The following is a 21,740-nucleotide window of genomic DNA, read 5'->3' as shown; positions in this document are numbered from 1 at the left end:
AGAGACAAATTTTAAATATTGCTATTAGAAACTTAGAAAGTTGCTAGAATAAAAGGTCTTGCTTTCATCATGCATTTTCTGAAGGATATGTGGTCTGAAACTCGAATGCCTATCATTATTTAGTGAATTCAGTCCTTACTGATTTACCACAAAAATCCAGAAAAATCACAAATTTTATGAGGAACAGACCCAAAATATGAGGCAAAAATCTGCAGAATTGAGAAGTATGCTTTGTTCCTCTCCTGTGCCTACAATAAGTGTATAGCTCATCCATGTAACTGGCCTTTACTCTTGCATGCACAACACCAATATCTTTCTGACCAGCGTCCCAATATGTGTGATAATCACAGCCATCCAGATGTAGTTTGGGTCTTCCTGTCTGGCTAACACTGCAAAAAGACTTGACAACCCCGGAACACTCCTGAGATGAACACCCTGGTGTCAGCTCTCTTTTGCCTCTCAAAGATGGCTTCTGTGCTGTCTGCACCCTCTGTCTTTACTACCAGCTCTGAGCAATAGTAGTGCTTCACCACACCCCTGTCAGCTTTTTATACTACTTAGGGCACTCATTACCTTCAGCTGCAGAAAAAAGGCACTTACTTGATGAGCATCTGTTTGTGGATAAGAGGGATGTAAGCAAACAGTACATGAACAAACGTGGTAGATCCAGCCTACATTCTTCTAAATGACTAACACTCTTAGTAATATGTCACTGATCCAATAAGCACACTGCATTACTCATTCAGCAATTTTAAATATCCCTGACAGTCACAAAATAATAACAATCCGCTTCAAGCAAATCTGAAACCCCCAAAAGAGGTGCTAAAGATAATACAGTGGAGGCCCAAAATGACCACACACCATTGTACCCAGTGAAATCAAACAGAAATCTTGTGCTTAAAGCACTCAACAAAATGAAATAAAAACATTGTTCCTGACTGGGATATAATGAGCAATGTCGTGCAAGTGTATCAGTTGTACTGCATAGCAAAATAACACAGGAAAGCTTCCTGAATTACAAGTCATTTTCACTAAAGGATTTTCTTACAGTACTCAGTAAACTTATTTATTAAATAAAAATGTATTCCTCTGCAGACTGTCAAGATTGTCCTTGTTCATTATCACTCATGTACAGTACAATACAAATGTTCAGTACTCAAATGTTAAAATCTTCACCCGTCATTAAGATAAGACATTCCTGCTACCCATCACACCCCTGAAACCTTGCAGCAGTCAATAATACAATACAGTTCATAGGCAAAGGACCTAAAATAAGATTTTTATGGGCCTTACTTCAAGTAACCCTACGAGAATATACTAGATCCCAAAACCATAAATCAACACTCTTAAAACTTTCAAGATTTTATTCCTGATTAATTTTAAGAGACAATTTATTCCCTCTACTCCTTGCTCAAAAATGGAAAGAGTTTGTACCCTTAATTTAACCAAATTATTACTTCCTGTGAATATTTCATGAGTAACAAAACTCATTTCCACAGTTCTTACTAAATGATTGTTATTCAAAACATTTAAACTCCCATATTAAACCTCCTCTATACAATCTATAGCACACAACACATAACTTAAATTTTTTCAATCTTTCCTGACAATATTTACTAAAAGATTGAATTTTCCTAATAAAATACATTTACACTTTTTTATTTTTTGTTCATTTCCACCAGGACAAAGTGGCACAAGGTCTTAAAACTAAAGCTTACATGCACTCATCAGCTCAAAGCTTATGCAACTCGTTGTGAATGAAATGTCCATGAACAAATATGGATTTAACTGTAACTGCTCTCCATAACCCACTAACGTATTCCACCTATAAGACAAACATAAAAAAAATTTCTAAAAACTTAATGTGTTCACAGAATTCCAAGCCTAAATCTGTCAATGATATTTCAAGAAGCAAATGTTACAAGTGTTATGCACTTTTTTGACTCATACACATACACTACAGATAATAATGGGGTAACGTTGAATCCTGCTAATTTTGTTGCACTGAGGAATTCCTATGGTTAAATCACTGAGTCTTTGGTAAAACCAACTGTTTTCAGCTCCTCAGCACTGCCCTCCATGCAACATATTTGTGCCCATTTAGAGCACAGTCCCCATTAATTCATTAATGGACAGGAATAAGGCTTTTTCCCTGTCTGATATGCAGCAGTACCTGTTCTTTGAGCTTTCAACAGCTATTACTGTTAACATTAGTATTTTTAGGTAGTCACTTCTTCATCTTCTTTCGTCTTTCCCTGGTTAGGGGTCGCCACAGTGAAACTCCGGTCCGCTAATGATTGGCAGTAGTCTTTTTTTACGGGTGCCGAGGTGCCAGTTCGATGCCCAACCTTCAGCGAAGGCACACCCATTCTACGCATGTCTTTCGAATGCCACTCGACTGCGGGGAGGACATGCAGACTCCACAAAGGAGCAGAGGTCCATCATTGAAACACTTCCATCACTATAATATATAGCAATATGACTTACTTAATTACAGACACAGACCTGAGGCTGAAGTGTGGACAATCACCTAAGTTGTTGTATAAGGTTATTCTCCCTGATTTTTGTTACACATAAAGGCACACCAGTGTTATTACAATTTGCAAACAACATATACCTTTAATAGCAACTCGGTTGGCCTTCAAAGAATTCAGTACTTCTTCCAGCCTTTCTTCAGATGCCATGTTTTGCACTTCACTCAGGTGAAAGACATCAAATTCCACTGGAACATCAGCAGCCTACCAGTGAATCAAATAAACAATATTTAGAAGATGACCAAACAAAAGACTAGCAAATACTTTAAACTCCTGGCCAGAATAGTTTTTCAATCTTTGTAAAGGAAGAAAAGAAAGTGGATGGGCTAAATTATGAAACTGCTACAATAAACACAAACCTGTAGTACAATATAAGTATATAAGGTTGTTGTTGTGTCTTTCGGCTTTTCCCGGTTAGGGGTTGCCACAGCAGAAGTCTGGTCCGCTAATGATTGGCAGTAGATTTTTACATGCCGAGTTGCCAGCCCTGACGCACAACCTTCAACGAAGGTACGCCCATTCATGCATGTCTCCACACAGAAGACGCTCTAGCTGAGAATCGAACAGGACAACATCTTATTGTGAGGCGACAATGCTACCGCAGTACCACCACCGCAGTAATATATGTATAATATAAGTATATAAGGTGAAAGTACAGTTGTGTAAAATCGTGCCATAACAGCAGATGTCCTTCTCTTCACTGTTGCAGTAATCTTTACCTAAGGGATCTCCTGCTAAGGATGGCCCAGTGCCCGGCCAGTATACCAAAGCCTTCAGTTCTTATAGGCATTGTATGTCACAAGTATGCTCCCTAAGCAAGGCATGGGGCATAAAGGTGCTATACAAAAGCACACACTCATAACTGAAAAAGCCCCATGAGGAGAAGAATGTCCTTAGGGACAAGGAGAACATGTGCATCCAGAAGGAGAGAAAGAAAGAAGAATCCCCTTGGCCAGGATGGTGAGAAAAGAACAGGTCAAGAACTAGAACAGACAGGGTAGAAAGCAGGGAGTGAATATTGCAACAGTGAAGAGGTGGGCATTTACTGTTACGGTACAATTTTACACAACTGTACTATGTCCTTCCATATCATTTGTTGCAGTATTCTTTTCCAAAGGGAGAGTACAAGAGATAGAAGGCCGATGTTGGATGTATCCGATTGAATGTATCACTGCCAGCATTTCCTTTTGTTTAGGCGATGTGTTTGTTGTGTCATGTGCCTTGAACTCATCTGCAATCCACCCTCCATCCCTCCTCATGGTCTGTGGCGTTGTGCGTGGTTTGTAATGGTTTGCTTTGTTTGGCTGAAAGGCAGAGACCTACTTGCTTGGGCTGCTTACTTGAGCCTACAGAAGGCATGGAATGGGGGGGGGATCAAAGCTTCTAGCTGGCTGCTGCTGTGAGCTGAGTAGAGAACTTAGGTACCATTAGTTTCCTCATTCATATGCAGCCTCGTGGAATCAGAAGAATGTAAGAAGATGCCATGAAACCCAGGGCCTGCAGGATTTTCCTTCAGTTCAGTTGGTTTTGTTTTTTTTGTTTTCAGGAAATAATCAGTAGTTCTTTGTTTTTCTTCTGTGAAAAAAAAGCCATTGTGGTTGTATCTAGTTTTGCACCAGAGAAAAATTATTCTTTGGGATGGAACAAGTCTTGATTTCTGAATGTTTGACTGTGTATCCAAGCCTGAGGAAATGGCGGATGGCATAATTCAAGTGTTTTACCAATGTTTGTTGGCTGGCTGACCTCATGAAGCTCAATGCATCATATACACATTGTAAAATGGTTTGCTAACCTGTTGGGAGTTATGCACCAGATCCTGATATGCGATCAGGGAGGAGGTGGTGGTTTTTTTTTTTATGCATTTCATCTAACAGATATTCTTGATACTGTATCATATGGAAGTGACAATTCAATGCTCTAGATAGAAAGAAGGTGGAAAGTGTGTACACTTTTCATCTCTCTCTCTAAGGCCCTGATTCCGAGTCAGAAAGAAGTGTCTGGTTAGTGCCCTTTAGGCCGCCTTTAGGGAAATAGCTGGGAGGTTCTGGTGGGTCAGCTGAGTGGCCCTTGTGTGTCAATGTGTGTGTAGGACCCTGTAGTACCTGTGGATGCGGGAGGAGGAGGAAGGGAGGGAGGAGAACTCGACTACTCTCGTACACATAACATAACATTTAGGAAAATAGGGAGGGTCTAAGGAGGTCTAATGCAAGGCAAATGCAAAAAAACCCCAAACTGAGAAAATCTGATTCCCTGGCCTTGCAAATTTAAAATGCTCTCATCATGGAGTGGTCTCCCAACAGACACAACTTCAGAGGGGGGGTTTAGGAATAGATTCTCTTGCATCTGCATCTCCTAGTCAGGCGGCCTCCCTCCTGGTAATAAGAAAGGACAGGACCATCTGATCTATCACCTCATCAGGACTGGGGATCTGTCTGCTCAACCCTGGCCTTTTGCCAGGAGGAGGTTGGAGCCCCTGTCTGGGGTGTGGCTGAGCCCCCCCCCTGATTAAGAGTCCCTCAGCTAAGCTTAAAATTTGTGAACCTGTAGAAGATCCCTGAGAGATTTTGGCTGTTTAGCAGCTTAATGGACATGGATACAGAAGGGAAGCCTGGCATGAGGAAGGCACAGCAGAGCTCTCTACGAACCCATGCAGGGTAGCCCTGGCAAAGCCTGCCCTGGCCCTGGAAATAACACCCTACTTATAATGCTTAGTGAAAGTATTAACAGAGGACCAAGTAGCAGCCTCAGAGATGGAAATGGTATCCAGACCCTTGAAAAAAGCATCACAAGAGGCAACTGCCCTAGTAGAATGTACCTTTACCAATGAGGAAAGACATTTTCTATGAAAAGAATAACAAAAAGAATGGGAACAGAACTCCAAGAACAGATGGTTTGCTTAAAAACAGCCAAACACAAAGTCCTGGGATGAAAGGAAACAAAAAGCTGCTTAGATTTGCAAATAACTTTAGTTTTATCCAAATAATACCTGAGCTGTCTATGCAAATCCAAGGTGTGAAGAACCTTCTCACTGACAGTCTGTGGAGGGAAAAAAGGAAGGAAGATGAATAGACTGATTAAGGGACAAATCACTGACCACCTTGAGCATAAAATAAGGGTCATAGGCGCTGGAAGCTGTTGAAGACGTGGGGGCAGAGGGTGAGAGGGGCACTTAGGAGATCTAAAAAGGGCAATTTTTTAAAAACTATTTACTAATGCAACATAGGTTCACTTAGAGGACATTTTAAGCTTAATTCAAGTACCAAAAGGGAAACTGGCTAATATTTCCTGATTGGTCTTACCTATCCCATGGCTGATAACTGTACATTAGGCCTAGCGAGAATAACTGATCATATCATAGATAATTTGAGGGGACCCATGTAAGGGATGCGGCATTTAGGAACTGCCTCTATCCACTAGTGGCATGAGGGGCAATCCTGGAGTACATTTTTTATTACCAATCCAAGTTGCATTTGAATATGGACAGGGATGAGCTTTGTTTTACTTGAATAGATAGTTTGTAAGCCCCCTGCCACTCCAGTGTTCCATTACTTGGCTATTTCTCCTCAGTTACCATAAATACTGTTCAAACCTGTCAGTGTGCATACTGTTTTCTTATTTACTTCTACAATAATTATAGAAATTGAAATAAAATAGCACAAACACTGAGCCATTTGCTAAACAAACAATACAGTATCGCAATGAAAACAGACTTGGCATGAGCAGTAAACTTCTCTGCCTTTGAAACTCACATTCATTGAAAGGGCATGAAAACCCACATTCATTTTGCATGTGATCTGTGGTCTGTGGAGGGCTAAGCTTACCTCTGGGTTGAATTCAAACCATAGGCTCCTTACACATTTTTAGGGCCATGCATACATGTATGTGTCCTTTGATTCACCTTCCTGATTGTATTAAATTATATTCCTTGTAGAATAAAGCACCACTTGTTAGAATTTGTTTTAAATTTGTAGTTTTGAACTGTCTTCTTGTAAGCAAATGAAACAAAATGTATGAATCAATAATGACAAAACTACAAATTTCAGAAAAATGTAACCATAAAAGGCCACTCAAACTTATGTCATTACAATCCACCAATATCAGTAAATAATCAAAATCTCTGCAGAAGTAAAGTCATCAAAATATTTCCACATTAAAGGGATCTGTAACGAATGAAGAGGTTGCTGCTAGCAAACAACTTTATATTTCATTGTTGCATCTACAAATAAAGTGCCTGTTGCCCTTGAAGAATAAATTGCCTATGCTACATTAAAAATGATAAGCCAGTAATACTGCAATAGGGAAGGATGTCAAACTGATAACAGGTTCTTAGTTACTAGGTAACTCCTCCAGAGGAGGACATTCACAGGACTGCAGCATTCACTCCCTTTAAAGTACAACACTATACAATATCAACGATCCATCTGAATACTGTGGAAGTAGAACTCACAGTCTTCTGCATCAAAAGCAAGTATACTACCTGTTGTGCTACTAACAATGCAAGCAGACTTGGCATAAACAGTACTAAACTTCTCTTCCCCTGAAGCTCTTAGCTCCTTGTAAAATCCTCACTCAACTCCTTGAATCACAAGTGTTGGTATGGGTAGAGAATTCAGACTCTTGTATCTAAGGTACAGAGTCACACACACACACACACACACACACACACACACACACACACACACACACACACACACACACACACACACACACACACCAGTAGAAAGACAATCCCCCCAGCAGCAGTAGAAAGACAATCCCCCAGAAGCCAGCAGCAGTAGAAACACATTCCCCCCCGGCAGACAGCAGCAGTAGAAACACAATCCCCTCAGCAGCCAGCAGCAGTAGAACCACAATACAGCCAGCAGCAGTAGAAACACAATCTCCCCAGTAGCCAGTAGAAACACAATCCCGCCAGCAGCAGTAGAAACACAATCCCCCCAGCAGACAGCAGCAGTAGAAACACAATCCCCCCAGCAGACAGCAGCAGTAGAAATACAATCCCCCAGCAGCTAGCAGGAGTAGAAACACAATCCCTTCAGCAGCCAGCAGCAGTAGAAATACAATTCCCACCCAGCAGCAGCAGAAACACAATCCCCTGCATATATTCAAAACATCTCCTTACTTGAAACACACTCACCTTAAGAGCTGTATGGGCAACAGGTAGGCACACAATGGAATTTTAAAAATTCGCAACACAAGCATGGGTCCTCCAGTCCTCCTTGAAGATGTCACCATAGAGTTTTTGTTTTTTTCACTACAAGATGGTCTTGTAAAAGTGGGTGGGGCGCTCTCTCCTCCTCGCTCAATGGTTCTGGTGGCTTTGATAAGGGTTAGTACAAAGAGCCACCCTGTTTCTGTGGAAAACTAAAAAAGGAGGAATAGCCACGAGAGCCTGAATTTCAGAGAAAGAACAGTCTTCCAAGTAAAATGTTAAGGAAGCTGAAGAAGGAGGCTCAAAAAGAGCCTGGGACAAATCTTCAAGTACAAAATCAAGGTCCCAGGAAGGTGAAATAGGCTACTTGGGAGGCCTGATATGAAGGACACCTTTAAGAAATTGCTTGACCTCAAATCTAGAGGCCAGAGGAGGAATCAAGGGCAGAGAAGCAGAAATTGCTGACAGGTGAACTTTAGCTGAAGAATATGCTAACCCGGCATGGAGCAGATCACACAAATAAGAGAGAACTAGTGGAACCTCCTCAGATAAGGGATTGTGTTGGTGAAAGAGGCACTAGACAGAAAATCGCTTCTATTTGGATATATATGACTTACTGGTAATGCGTTTCCTGGCCTCCTACAGAACCCAAAGCGTGTCCTCAAATGCCTTAAATGGATCAAAACCCTATCACTCACAGCATCAGTTGAAAAGTGGACAAGTGATGATGTATAAGAAATCCCTTGTCTTGTGTGAGAAGATTCACCCAGTGAGGTAACTTGTGATTTCCCCAGCCAAGTGAGAAAGAATGGGGAACCAATGCTGTCTGGGCCAAAAGAGAGTAACTAGCAACAGTATGGGGTAGTCCTGCCAGATTTTGTGCAAGACGCGCGGTAACAGAGGAAGGTCAGGGAAGGTATACAGAAACATCCCTTTCCAAGGAAAAGACAGGGCATCCACTTTCCAAGCCAGAGGACCTGGGACTCTGGAAAAGAACACAGGAAGTTGTCTGCTGAGAGTGGCAGCAAAAAGATCTACCCGAGGAATACATCACAAATGGACAATGTCCGGTAGCACATCTCTGTGAAGCATCCATTTGTGAACTTGCGTGCTGGACCTGCTCAAGGAGTTTGCTATTGGATTGTGCTCTGAGGGAATGTAAACTGCCTGAAGAGTCACTTGATACTGGATAGCTAGATCCCAAACCTGAACAGCTAGTCTGCAAAGAAGATAGGACCTTGTGCCCTGCCCCCATGCTTGTTGACAAACCACAGTGGCATTGTCTGTGAAAACTTTGAGGGCTCAGAATGAAAGGAAGAATGAAATGCCTGAAGAGCCAGAAGCAGAACCCTCATCTCCTTTATACTGATGTGGTCTAACTTTGATGAGAAGGCCATAGACCCTGAATCTTAATAAGGCCACAGAAGGCATCTGTAAAGAGATTCTGAGTTGGAACTGGAGGTAGAAAAGGAAGCCCCAGGTTGAGTGAAAGTTGATGAATCCACCACTGAAGCTCAAGCTTGACACATGGAAGAAAAGGTACCGGGTAAGCCCAGGAGTGACAATGTTGAAGCCACATTGACTTGAAGTACCACTGAAGCTTCCTCATATGGACCCTAATGACAGGGAGCATTGGAATGGTGGAAGCCATGAACCCAGGAACCCTAAGAAATATGGTGACAGATGCCAAAGGAAGAAGGAACTGGAAAAAAGCAATAACAGACACAGCCTTGGGGGCAGGCAGAAATGCCAGCATGGGAATTGTCTGAAGTCTGCAACCGAGGAATATATGATCCTGGCAAGGTGTCAGAACTGATTTCTGGAAGTTTATGGTGAACTATTATACAAACTTAGACCAAGAACATTAAAACTGTGTTTAATAAAACAGCATAAACAGCATGTACAAAACAGCAGCAAGGCTTTCGGGCATCACCCTTCCTCAGTGCAGTAAAATGCTCCATGACAATTTCCACCTTTTATACAAATTAAAATCACATGACCACAACCTCATCACATTATTGGTATCAAAACAATACAAGAAACAATATACAAAAAATTATATACAACATATAATTAATACTATTTCATATAAAAAACAGTATTTATAATAAATCTGCTTTCTTATTAAGACTGGTTACAGACTAATAGTAGCTTACGATGAACCCCAGACTCTGTAACAGGGAAGTAGTGAAACTGAGATGTTGAGATAAAGTGTTGGGGAAAGGAGCTTGAATAAACAGATCATCTAGATGGAGAAAGATTTGAATTCCGCAAAGCTTGCAAAAAGCAATGACAGGAACGAAGCATTTGGTGAATACCCTAGGGACAGTAGAGAGGCCAAAGGGCAAAGCAAATAACTGAAAATGCAAGGAACAGGGAGAAAAATGTAAACATTTCTTAAAGAGAGGATGGATGGGAATATGAAGGGCTGCATCCTTGAAATCCTGAGATACCAGAAAGGCCTAGGGTAGAAAAAGAAGAAGCAATGGCTGCAGAGATAACATCTGAAAGGAAGGAATCTTGAGAAAGGTGTTTAGCCGGGAAAGATATGGAATTGGTCTCCATGCTCCCTCCTTTTGTGGGACCAAAAATATTCTGGAATAAAAGCCCTTCCTTACCTGTGCAGGAGGCATGGTTTGAATGATGACATGAACCAAAAGAGAGTAAAGAACCTCTGGGAAATGAGACAGCTGATCCCAAAGAGGTTGAGGAATGCCTGAAAAGGAAGGAAGGAAGGAAGGAAGGGACTTTCAAACCATGAAATATTCCTGACGGATAATGGACAGAACCCAAGAGTCTGACGTGATTTGTAGCTAATTTGGAAGATACAGGGAAAGAGGAGGGACAAGGGAACCTGGCCGAGGGAAGGAGGAAGAAAACTATCAAGTAGAACCCGGCTTGTCCTGGAAAGCAAGTTATTGGATGAGATGAGTCTGAGTAGACTTAGCAGGATGCACATCCCTAGAACCCTTCTTACCGTTAGGAGGAGAGTGAGATTGCCTAAGTACAAAGACAGATTTGGAGGGATAATTCCTCTGAAATTTGGGAAGAGGAGAAAAATGTATGTTTGTTGCACTTGTCTTGGAGAGATATGAAAAGCTCAGCAGCAGCAGATCCAAAAAGATTTTTATTATCCAAAGCACCATTCAAAGGTTTAGCCTTAATGTCACAGGGAAAGCCTGAAGATGAAGTCAAGTATAACACCTCATAACGGAACCAAAGGCAGCAGCCCTGGAAGAGGCATCAGCTGCATCTTGACTGAGTATTGGGGAACTTGAAAAGTACAGTCCAGCAGGGAAAGGGCCAAGGTCTTCCCCTCAGAGTCGGAAAGGTCAGAAACAACCTTAGAAACTGGAGAAAGGAGATCCAAAACATACCTGGTCATATGAGTCTGGCAGTTGGTGGCCTTAAAGGATAAAGTGGCAGCAGTGAACATTTTCTTGCCCACCCCGGAGGGCAACAACTTGAATGGCTTGTCAGAGGAGAATGACACTACAGAAGGGTTAGCAGAAGGGAATTTATAATAAAAAAAAAAAAGTTGCACTCCTCAGGCAATTTATAGACTATCTGGCTTCTTAGCTGCAGAAGGTTGAGAGTCAGGAGCTACAGACACTGTCAAGAAGGTATCCAGAAGGGCAGCCAGAACAGGGGGAACCAGTAGATGGTTTGAGAGACTGCATCTGTAGGTGCTCATGATATATTTTTTGAATCTCTGAGACTTGAGAACAATGCAACTTAAAATAATCCATCATATACGCAATGGTGTCTCTCAAAAGAGAGTTCTTCCAAAGGGGAATTTAGATTGATGGAGTCCTCCTTCTCTGAACTGTAATCCAAGGGGGAAGGGATTTGGGAAGAATAAGCCAAGGATTCTTCCCCCAAGTCCAGATCTTCATTCAAGGAATCCAATTTGCTAGGCCTCTTGAGTGGAGTCGAAGACCAGGGAGGAGCAGGAACAGAGACCCCTTGAGGAGGCTTCAAGGTCATAAAAGCATTAAATAAACCCTGAGTGAAATCCTGCCATTCAAGTTGGGGATCATTAACAACACAGGAAATATGCTTTGTTGTTTCCTTTCCTGCTTGAAACACCATCAGTCAAACTCCTAGTGTGACTCACTAATGGTTGTAAGAATCTCCTCACATACTAAGATCTGAAGAATCCCCTTTGGTCCTTTGGATATAATCAGATGAGGTTCCAACTCAATGCTGGGTACAGACATTTGAAAAATCTCCGAGGATGTGTGAAACGGCAGATCTAGTCTGGCCTCTGAAGGGGTCATGACAGAGGAGTCTGAAGCAACCACTGGATGGTGCACTGGGCTTTCACCAGCCATGAGAGAGAGAGAGACATCCTGGGGCAGGCTGGACAGTAGATGGATCAAACCTAAGTTTTTTTTTTTTTTGGCCTCCTTCTTGGCAGACAGCTGGCACTTGGGAATGAAGGATTCCGCCACAGCCCCCTGAGCCTACTTAATACATTGGTTCTCCAGGTATATGGACAATAAACAGAGACGACTAAGTAGGGTCTTAGGCACAAACATCTGGCAGACAGAGCCCTGCGCATGATCATGGGAAGCAACCACACAAAAGAGACGCTGGTCGTGATTGTCTTTATGGAGAATCTGCCTCCCACACTGATATTTTCCCTTTCTGGGTAACAAGAGCAAAATAACAAGACTAGAAGGAAGAGAAGAAACACCAACTGGGCACTTACCTGAAAAGATGGCTTGGTAACCAATAAAGCACAAGGACATTCAGACCATGTTCAACAATGGCATTCAGACTGGTGGCAAAAAAGTTCCAAGTGTGTATGCCCATATGTCACCTTTATGCCCTATGCCTTGCGTGGGGAGCATACTTATGATATATGACAACCATTAAGAACTAAAGGCTTTTGTATAATGACTGGACATTGGGCTATCCTTGGCAGGAGATCCCTTAGATAAGCATACTGTAACAGTGACATGGAAGGACATATAATGTTACACAAACACTGGCAGAAAAAAAAGGTAAATGTAAAAAAAGTTTGTCAGGCTTTCCATTTTCTTCTGAGCCCCTTATGCTCAGATGGTCCTAGTCTTCCATATCTGCACTTTCCATTTCCACAGTGGTTTGGTTACTACATTTAGTAACTTTTATACACTAAAAGTGCACCTGTAATGTTTTTCCCATTGATTTGTGCATGCATAAACAGCAGCTTGCTTTGGACTACCCCCGCAAAGGAGGTGCAAAACATCAACAGAAACTTGTCACACCATGTTGCCACACTTATTTTCATACAGGGAAGCTGAGAAAAGAGTGCACAAAATCATATTTTCCATGTCCACTCACTCCAATTTCAAATTTCAACCCAACAAAGATAACTATGCATTTCCTATCATGCATCATCGATCCTCAGATTTCTGGGAGTTTTTCACCCTGAATCAAAATATTTATTGAAATATTGCAGTAAGGCGACCAACAAGCACACCGGTTTCAGCACAAGCCTTCTTCAGTGCTGGAAAACAATGCAAAATCACCTATCCATATTAACAATATAAAGCCCCAATCAGACACGCCTCCAATATACCATCCCCAATTAAAATACATCATTTAAACCAGGGGGAAACAATGTCCCTAATTTGATGATCCAAGTCCATTATTTTTTTATTTAATAAATCATGGCAACCTAATTTATTGGGTCCACTGATTACAAATGAGGTCAATGACAGTAAATCTAAATATTGCAGTGGGATGTAATAAAACATGTTTATATAATGCATTACACATTCTTTTATTTCTAACATAACTGAGATGTTCTAATATACCTGACAGAACAGGAACATTCAACCAAATGCATAACCCACTCACAGACACAATTCACAAAACATTGAATATCATAAACAGAAGAAGTGTTAGCAGATGAAAATTGTTTAATTTAATATTTAAGAGCTGAGGATATCAGACCCACTACCACACAGCCTTAACCCTCTGCACTGACTACCAGACCGTGTCACTACTACACTGTCACTGCATGAGTTGGCTCAGAAAGGTGTTTCACATAGAAAATGTTAAAACTATTGTACTGTTAATGGTAAACGTATATGCTGTCCAAGATATGCAGAATAAAAGTGGCATCATTCTAGACAAGGATCTCCAAGGCAAGTATACAAAGATTGAAGCCCATATCAACAACTGCCAGTGCAATGAGCCTTCATTTAATTTGATGACTATTTCCTAGTAAACAAAAGTCACAGCTGCTCACCACAATGATGGATCTTTGAATACACTTTCCAGTGTAGGAACAACAAGGACTGAAGTCATAGATGTTAGGACTTATTACACCAAACCTTCCCAGGCACTTGAACACTGCTCCCACCTAGCATAATGCATTAAGGAGGAGAGTCCAGCTGTGAGCCAAATAAAAGAAAAAAAGAGGCAGAAAGAAGGGGTAGGAGGGTGAGATGATTCCTGTTTTTGGTTTCTACTTCTCTGAAATGGAAGCAAAAGCTTAAGGTTTATATCTGACAGTTTGCAGATGGCTGCAAGTTTGGGTTTATCATCAACACTAGCATTCTTCAAGAAGGTCTACCTCTGACTAGCAAATGGTGCCAAAACCATTGGCTTAAACTCAATGCTAAGAAATGCATAATTGTACCCTTTAGGAAGTCAACCATTTTGGCTAATTACTATGTTGATAATATGCCTCTAAGAGCAAACAGAGTGGTCAGGGATCTGGATATGCATGTAGTCAGTAGCCTTATCTTTGACCACCACGTGACCACAGTGGTGAGGAAATCCTTTTATGTTGTGCAACTTATACATAAAGGGATGGCATCTAGGTCCAAAGAGGTCATTATCCCACTGTACTTCACCCTTATCAGACCAATTATAGAGGACCATACAACCTTTGGTATGTACCGGACCAGGCATATGCAGCAACAAGAGCAACCTCAAAGGTTCCTTACAAAAAGAATACAAGGTGTAACAAACTTGCTTTATGCAGAGTGCCTTAAAACCCTTTCCCTCTACTCAGTCTCCTGTAGATTGCTGAGGGGTGATCTATGCTTGGCTTACAAGGCATTCACAAACCCAACTTATGAATCTCCTACATATTTGTAAGTCAAAGAGGGACCTGAATTTTGTCTGTTACTTAAACTGGACATGCTGGAGAGACAGATATGTGTCCCAGAGACCGCCCCTCCTATGGAACAGGCTTCCAATCCATGGGAAGTTGAGTTCATCTGTTACCCAGTTTAAGCACAACCTAGACCAAAGGATGGGGAACAGGAAATTTACACAAGGCCTGGCACCCATGTCCATTATGGTCAGAGGTAGCTCTCAATGTCTTTTCCGGATACAGGATATCATTATTCTTTCAGGAAAACTTGGCTAGGCTTAGAAAAGCCTCCCCCCAAAGTCATTAGCCTAGTTGCAATCAATAAAGCTATGAACGTTACCCAAAGATCTTACATTATGCTGACTGTCCATTCTTTTGTATTAAATATCACATTATGGCAGAGTTCCCAAGTCAGTCCTCCTAGGTGGATTCCTCATAGGAACAATTCCATGATAACCAAACCACACCTAGACCTAGTTATAATGTCTGACAAAAGTGTTCACTGACGACCAGGTGTAAACTACCTAAATGTCATCTAGAGAAGCATTATAGAAGAATTAGAGTGTACTACTGAGGATAAGAAAAAAATTCTGTATTGTTACTATTATGCAAAAAGCCCAAAATTTCCAGACACAAGATGCACAAAAAGATTAAGAGAGAAATTAGAGGAAATAAAAATACTTCCACAATAAAAACAGTCAGAAACCTCAAATAAAAATTAGTGGTCATTAATACAACAGATTTGTGAAAAATTGTATATAGACCAAGAAACATTGATCTGTTTGGAAAAAGAAGCATCTGAGGAAAAGTGGAAATATAAACAACAAAACCTAGATATTTTTGAAAAGTATAAAAAAAGAAATATGGACATGAGAGAGAGAGATTTAATATGGTGCAATATTTATGCAAAGGCGAAAGACAAATTAATCAACATAAGAAAGGCATCCCCAAATATATTCGAAGAGGAATACAGGCAAAGGCATCCAGACATGGAAAATTTCAGAATAAAAAAATAATATTACAAAGAGGGAATGAAGACAAGAAGATTAGTAACGTAGAAGTTAAAAAAATAGAAGTTGAAGTTATGGAGTGCCGGCGAAGTGAAGGATGTGATGTAGAAGGTCTAACAGGTTACATCACAGCATGATGGAACGAGTCCCCAAAGTAAGGAGAAAGAGGAAGATCAGGAGATGTCTGAAGAAGAAATATGGACATGGGAAAGAAAAACAGATTTAATATGGTGTAATATCTATGCAAATGAGAAAGGAAAACTAATCAGTACAAAAAGAGCAGCAACAAAGATATCTGAAGAGAAATACAGGCAAAGGCGGACATGGAATACTTTACAATACAAAATATAAGAAGACAAAGAGGAAAAGGAGATTAGTAATGGAGAAGGTAAAGAAATAGAAACTAAGGTTATGTAGTACCTCCAAAATGAAGGATTCAGGGTAGAAAATCTAATTCAGAAAGCACTACAACAGGATAGAGCAATGGATCTCCGAACTAAAGGGAAACCAGTGGAACGGGAAGCAATTGGTCAGGTGCCAATATGAAGATATTTTGGAGCCTTCCACAGGAAACCAGTATAAATGTTCACTTGAAGCTGGACAGCAAGGGAAGGAACAGGAAACTCTGACGCAGTTAATGTTGAGGAGTGATAGGCCAGTGAGTTCCCATATGACAGAGCAATACATGGCACAGGATGAAACTGAAGAAAATGTGCCACAGGAAGATGCAATAGAACTTTCTATAGAATGCCCACAGGAAATAGAAAACAAAAAATGTGCCCTCAGTTTAGAAGAAAACCAGCTAAGAGAAGAGTTGCTTGATTTAATAAAGTTAGACAGACATGTTAGATCAATGAAAGAAATGGACTGCAGAAGGTCAATCAAACCCAAAAAGTCATACGTCTGATAAAACAAATGAACACAGTAATTAAGATTGTACATAGAGATCCATGCAATATAACAATAGTAAACATGATATATTACTGTGCAGCTAAATTAATAACTGATAAAGTTCTATCACAAGAACACAGGGTATTGAGGGAGAGAAAGGGGAGAAATCAAATACCATCATGGCAGTATCGCATAGAGAAAACTACAAAGCAACTAAGACAAGAAGTGTCACTGTTAGAAGAGTATTGAAGAGGGAACAGATTAACAAAAATACTTAGAATAATAAACATGATAAAAACAATATGTACTATTAGAACAGATCAGGATCTATCATGCGCTATCGCAAATAAAACTAAATATCTCAGCACAGGCAGAAAAATTTAGAAAATACATAGATAAATATAAAGGAAAAGGAAAAAATAAGGAATTTATCGATGACCCAAAAAAGTTTTATGAATAATTGGGAAATAAGGTAAAAGGAATTTAAAGACCAGCAAAAAAAAAAAAAAAGAAGAAATAGATACATTTTGGAGAGTATCTATGAAGATCCTGTGGAACATAACAAAGATGCTAAATGCATACAAGAAGTAAAAGAAATAATAAAAAGTTCAAATGTACACGATATGAAATGGGATGAAGTACCTGCCAGAGAGATTGAAACAAAGTTAAGAAAAGCCTCTAATTGGAAAAAACCAGGCCCAGATACAGTACCTAACTTCTGGTTAAAAGATTAACATCCTTGCACGAAGATTTAGCCACGAGTAAGAACTATTTATATGCGGACCCCGAACAGATACCAACCTGGCTAACAACAGGAAAAACAATGCTCCTACTTAAGAGTGAACCTGCAAGCTACCCTACAAATTATAGGCCAATAACTTGTCTTCCGACGATATATAAACTATACACTGGAACTCATGCCAACAGAGTTTATAGTCATTTAGAAGAAAACTCAATTATGGCAATAGAACAAAAGGGCAATAAAAAAAACTCATACTGAACAACGGATCATTTGTTGTTAAATAAAGTCATAGTGGAGAACTGTAAAAAGGGGAAGAATCTAAGTATGGCATGGATTGACCACAAGAAAACTTTTGATAGTATCCCACATTCATGGATAAAAGAGGGTTTAAAAATGTGTAAGATATACCCTACACCGATCGACTACATTACAGTGACCATGAAACAGTGGCAGACCACTTTGCAATTAAGCCATGATAAAGGACAAATTATTAGTCCAGGGATAAAAATTCAAAGGGGGATATTCCAAGGTGACTCTCTGTCACCGCTGCTATTCTGCCTTGCCCTTAACCCATTAAGCTGTCTACTTAACAGCTTACAGCATGGATATAATTTGGCTCCTAGAAAACAACAAAGCGTAAAAGACCTCTCATCTTCTCTTTGTCAATGATTTAAAACTGTACAGCACATCAGATGCGGAACTGAAAGCACAACTGGCAAGTTGTCAAATCTTTTCAGATGATATAAGAATGTCATTTGGTCTTGATAAATGTGCAAATGCAATCTTTAAAGCCGAAAAACTGTAGCAACAAGAAAACACCAGTTTGGGACAAGAATGTGATATAAGAGAACTTGAGCAAGAAGGAGTGTATAAATATTTGGGAATTGATGAAGGATCAACAATGAAACATGCACAAATGTAAATAAAACTTATAAGGAATACTTTAGAAGTCTTAAATTAATCCTGAAAACAGCACTGATATCTAAGAACAAAATCCAAGCTGTAAACCAATTTGCTCTTTCAGTCCTAACTTACAGTTTTGGAGTGATCGTCTGACCCCAAAACATATTGGACAGATTAGATAGAAAAACAAGAAGGATGCTTCATGCTCAGCAAATGATTTATAAAAATCAGTGCATACCAAGATTATAAACATTCCCCATTCAAAAGGAGGGATGGGCCTCCTTGAAATTAATTACATGTATAGATCAGCAGTTGTGGGACTCCACACATGTCTGCTAACCTCACAAGACCCAAATGTAGTGAAAGTTTTGAAACCTGAAGAGAATAAATCTAAGATGACTTTCCTGCTTAGGCTAGCAGAAGCATATCGGCATCAAGGAAGAATTAAAATCAAACCACAAGTAGATAAAAATCAGGCATCAACTGAATGTGCCAAAAAACAAAAGAAAGATTATAAGGTGAAGGACCAGATGAGAAGGCAAGAAATGTGGAAAATGCATAAATATAGTTGCAAGTACAGAGTACTTGTGGAAGAACCTCATGTTGATCAGGAACTAATGCAGGAATGGTTAAGGACAGGCGAATTTAAACCAAGAGATGAAAGGTTAACATTGGCGGCACAAGACAGTGGGCTACGGACACATTGGTTTACAAAGTCCATTGAGCATATGGGAGAAACAGGCAAATGTAGGCTTTGTAAAACAGAATTGGAAACAGTTGCATACCTCGTTGTTGGTTGCGACATACTATAGGCAGAAGGACTGTATACTGAAAGGCACAGTAATGTGGCAAGACTGTTGCACTGGGGATTGTGCAAACATTATGGTACTGAAGTAGCTGAAAAACACTGGAAACATCAGCCACAAAGCATCACAGAAAAGGATGAAGTCTACATCACATGAAATCACCAATTACCAACAGTTCAAAAGACACATGTTGGAAAACCAGATATAGTGGTCCATGAAAAGAAGACACAAGTAGCATTGATCATTGAAACTGCTACACCCAGTGACTACAGCGTCTTGTGTAGAGGGCAATGTGGAAGAAAGATACCCAGATAGTTCCAGTAGTAGTAGGAGCAATAGGTCTTATAAAAATAATCTACAATCATATTTAGATATTTTACCACTATGTGAAACTCTGTACAAACTGAAGAAGGAGTTATTAATGGGCACATTGTGGATTCTGCGAAGAGCAATTCTGGCTGACATCAAAGGGTGAAATAATATTAATTTCATGAACTTTAATCGTACTTTGATTTAGGAATGGGGTCCATTCCTGTCATGGTATTAGAAACTCAAAAGATTTGGAGAAATTAAAAAAGAAAAAATAAAGCTGTGGATGTACACATAGTTCTGGTGGAATGTACTTTGGGACACCCTTGCAGGTTTTTCTACATTCCTTCAATGAAGAAGACAAACAGCTGAGCTGTCTGTGCACATCCATGCAAAGAAGGAAATGCTATTTGATTGAGTTCTATGAGAAGAAAAAAATACTGATTTAAATCTCAGCCATAAAGCTATAAAGGAAGAGGTTAGTACACACACAAACTTGTGTCTTTAAGAAAGACCAGGTAAGAAGAGGTCGATTGATAAGATTTGTAACTCAGAGAATTGCTTTTAGTGGCAATTTCTTTGGCAAAGCAATGTCTTCCAAGACAACAATTTTAATTCTACAAATACAACTTAAAAAAAGCAAAAAATAAAATTTTAAAATATCACCAAGATCCAAGAAGTAAGCAATTTTAATGCCTCTTGGAAGGCTGTGCAAGGCGCTAAGTGTTTCATTAAAATTGCTTACTTCTTGGATCGGTGGTCTTGGTGGTATTTTAAAAATTTTAATTCTGCTGAAGCAGTAGACTCAAATGGAGGAACAGCAAGGATGCTGCCTTTCCTTTTCTTTACTTAACTGGACTTGAATTTACAACCTCTATATCCATCACTTCCTCCTACGATATAATTATATGTATAATGCTACAACAAGGAACAGGAAAGGGAGAGGCACTCTTCTGCTTTTTAAATTTACCTAAATGCCCAGCATGTATTACAGGCCAGTGCCACTTCAGGCTATTCCCCATACTAACACCAATAACAACTCCCTTTACCTATCAGTCCCCTCCCACATTCCCCATTATTGCCTACCTTCAAAAAGCTAATCTACAGCATACCAGTCTGCTACAGCAGCATCAAACATTTTGTGATACTGGGTGCCCCTAATCTTAAATTACTCAGCCCAATCTGAAATGACATCTCAGAATTCTTAGTTAACCAGAATGGCATTCAACAAGAACACACTCACACACTTAAAAATCTTAAATCATATCATCACTCATTACTTGTCTTGGTGATGATAAATAACTCATTAATTTTCAAACCTCTTAAAAGTCCACTCTCCCAGTTTCAGTGACCACTGCCTGATCAGGTTTGTCTTTAAAAGTCTGCCCAACAAAGTTCCCCTTAAAAGCATCTCTTTTAGATGTAAGTCACAATCTAACATCAACAAACTTAAAAACTTCCTATCTACCCTGGACTGGTGTCCAATTCTAAACTCCACTGATCAAAACTATACCACTGAACTGTAAGTGATTTATTAGTAAAACTACAACACACACTCTGTCCTTTAATTACAAGTTTCTACAAACTCAGTACTAACCAATGGTTAACAAAACACCTCAAAGCTTCTACTGAATCATAAATATGAAGCCTGTAATGCCTAGAAATCCAATCCAACTACACTTGCAAGAAAAAAACATTTCAACCAACTGCACAATCTCTCAAAACAAGCAATACATCACATAAATGTCTAATAATAAAATCTAAACAAAATCCCCTCATAAACAGTCAAATGATTTTGGGCAGATGCTAAGAGCATAATAATCATTCTTCTACTACCTATCCATCCACTCAGTTTACCCCCTCTGACTTCACAATGAATTTAGCAACCATCTTCAGGTAAGCCCTGCACACAGCCAGCTTCCTTTGAATATCCTAGCTCCTCAGCCTGCACTCCATAGTTTTAGTTCAAACATATTACTGTATAAGACATTAAACCCCTCCTTAATGAAATTCTACAGGATAGTCTCTCTGGCTCAGACATTCTATAATCAAAGTTTCCATATCACTGTGTAAACTTCCTAGCACTGTCCCTTCGACATATGTATTATTTCTGCCTTTCACAAAACATTACGCCAAACATCTAGAAGTCAGCCACAGTGAAACAGTGAAATCGTTACCCAAACAGCCAACACCATCAAAAGCCTGTCAGTGCCGGACTTCCAAGATGGCTGAACGTTGAGTAATAGCTTAATTCTAGCTCTCTCAGTGTGAAAAAAGAAACTTAGCAGAGAAAG

At 39.9% G+C, this 21,740-nt stretch overlaps 1 protein-coding gene across 2 annotated transcripts in view; it reads right to left on the bottom strand.

Annotated features, from left to right (window-relative positions):
- The window catches only part of IDH3B (isocitrate dehydrogenase (NAD(+)) 3 non-catalytic subunit beta), a 687,127-nt gene that overhangs the window by 511,078 nt on the left and 154,309 nt on the right, over positions 1–21,740 (bottom strand). For both annotated transcript variants that reach the window (XM_044063995.1, XM_044063993.1), the window contains exon 4: positions 2,618–2,738. In XM_044063995.1, the coding sequence (XP_043919930.1) occupies positions 2,618–2,738 (121 nt within the window). The remainder of the gene's footprint in view (positions 1–2,617; positions 2,739–21,740) is intronic.

The sequence above is a fragment of the Protopterus annectens genome, chromosome 2.part2 (assembly GCF_019279795.1).
Source record: "Protopterus annectens isolate FY-2018-M chromosome 2.part2, PAN1.0, whole genome shotgun sequence".
NCBI lineage: Eukaryota > Metazoa > Chordata > Ceratodontiformes > Protopteridae > Protopterus > Protopterus annectens.
Note: the sequence above shows the minus strand (reverse complement) of the source record. Positions and strands in the feature narration are given on the sequence as shown.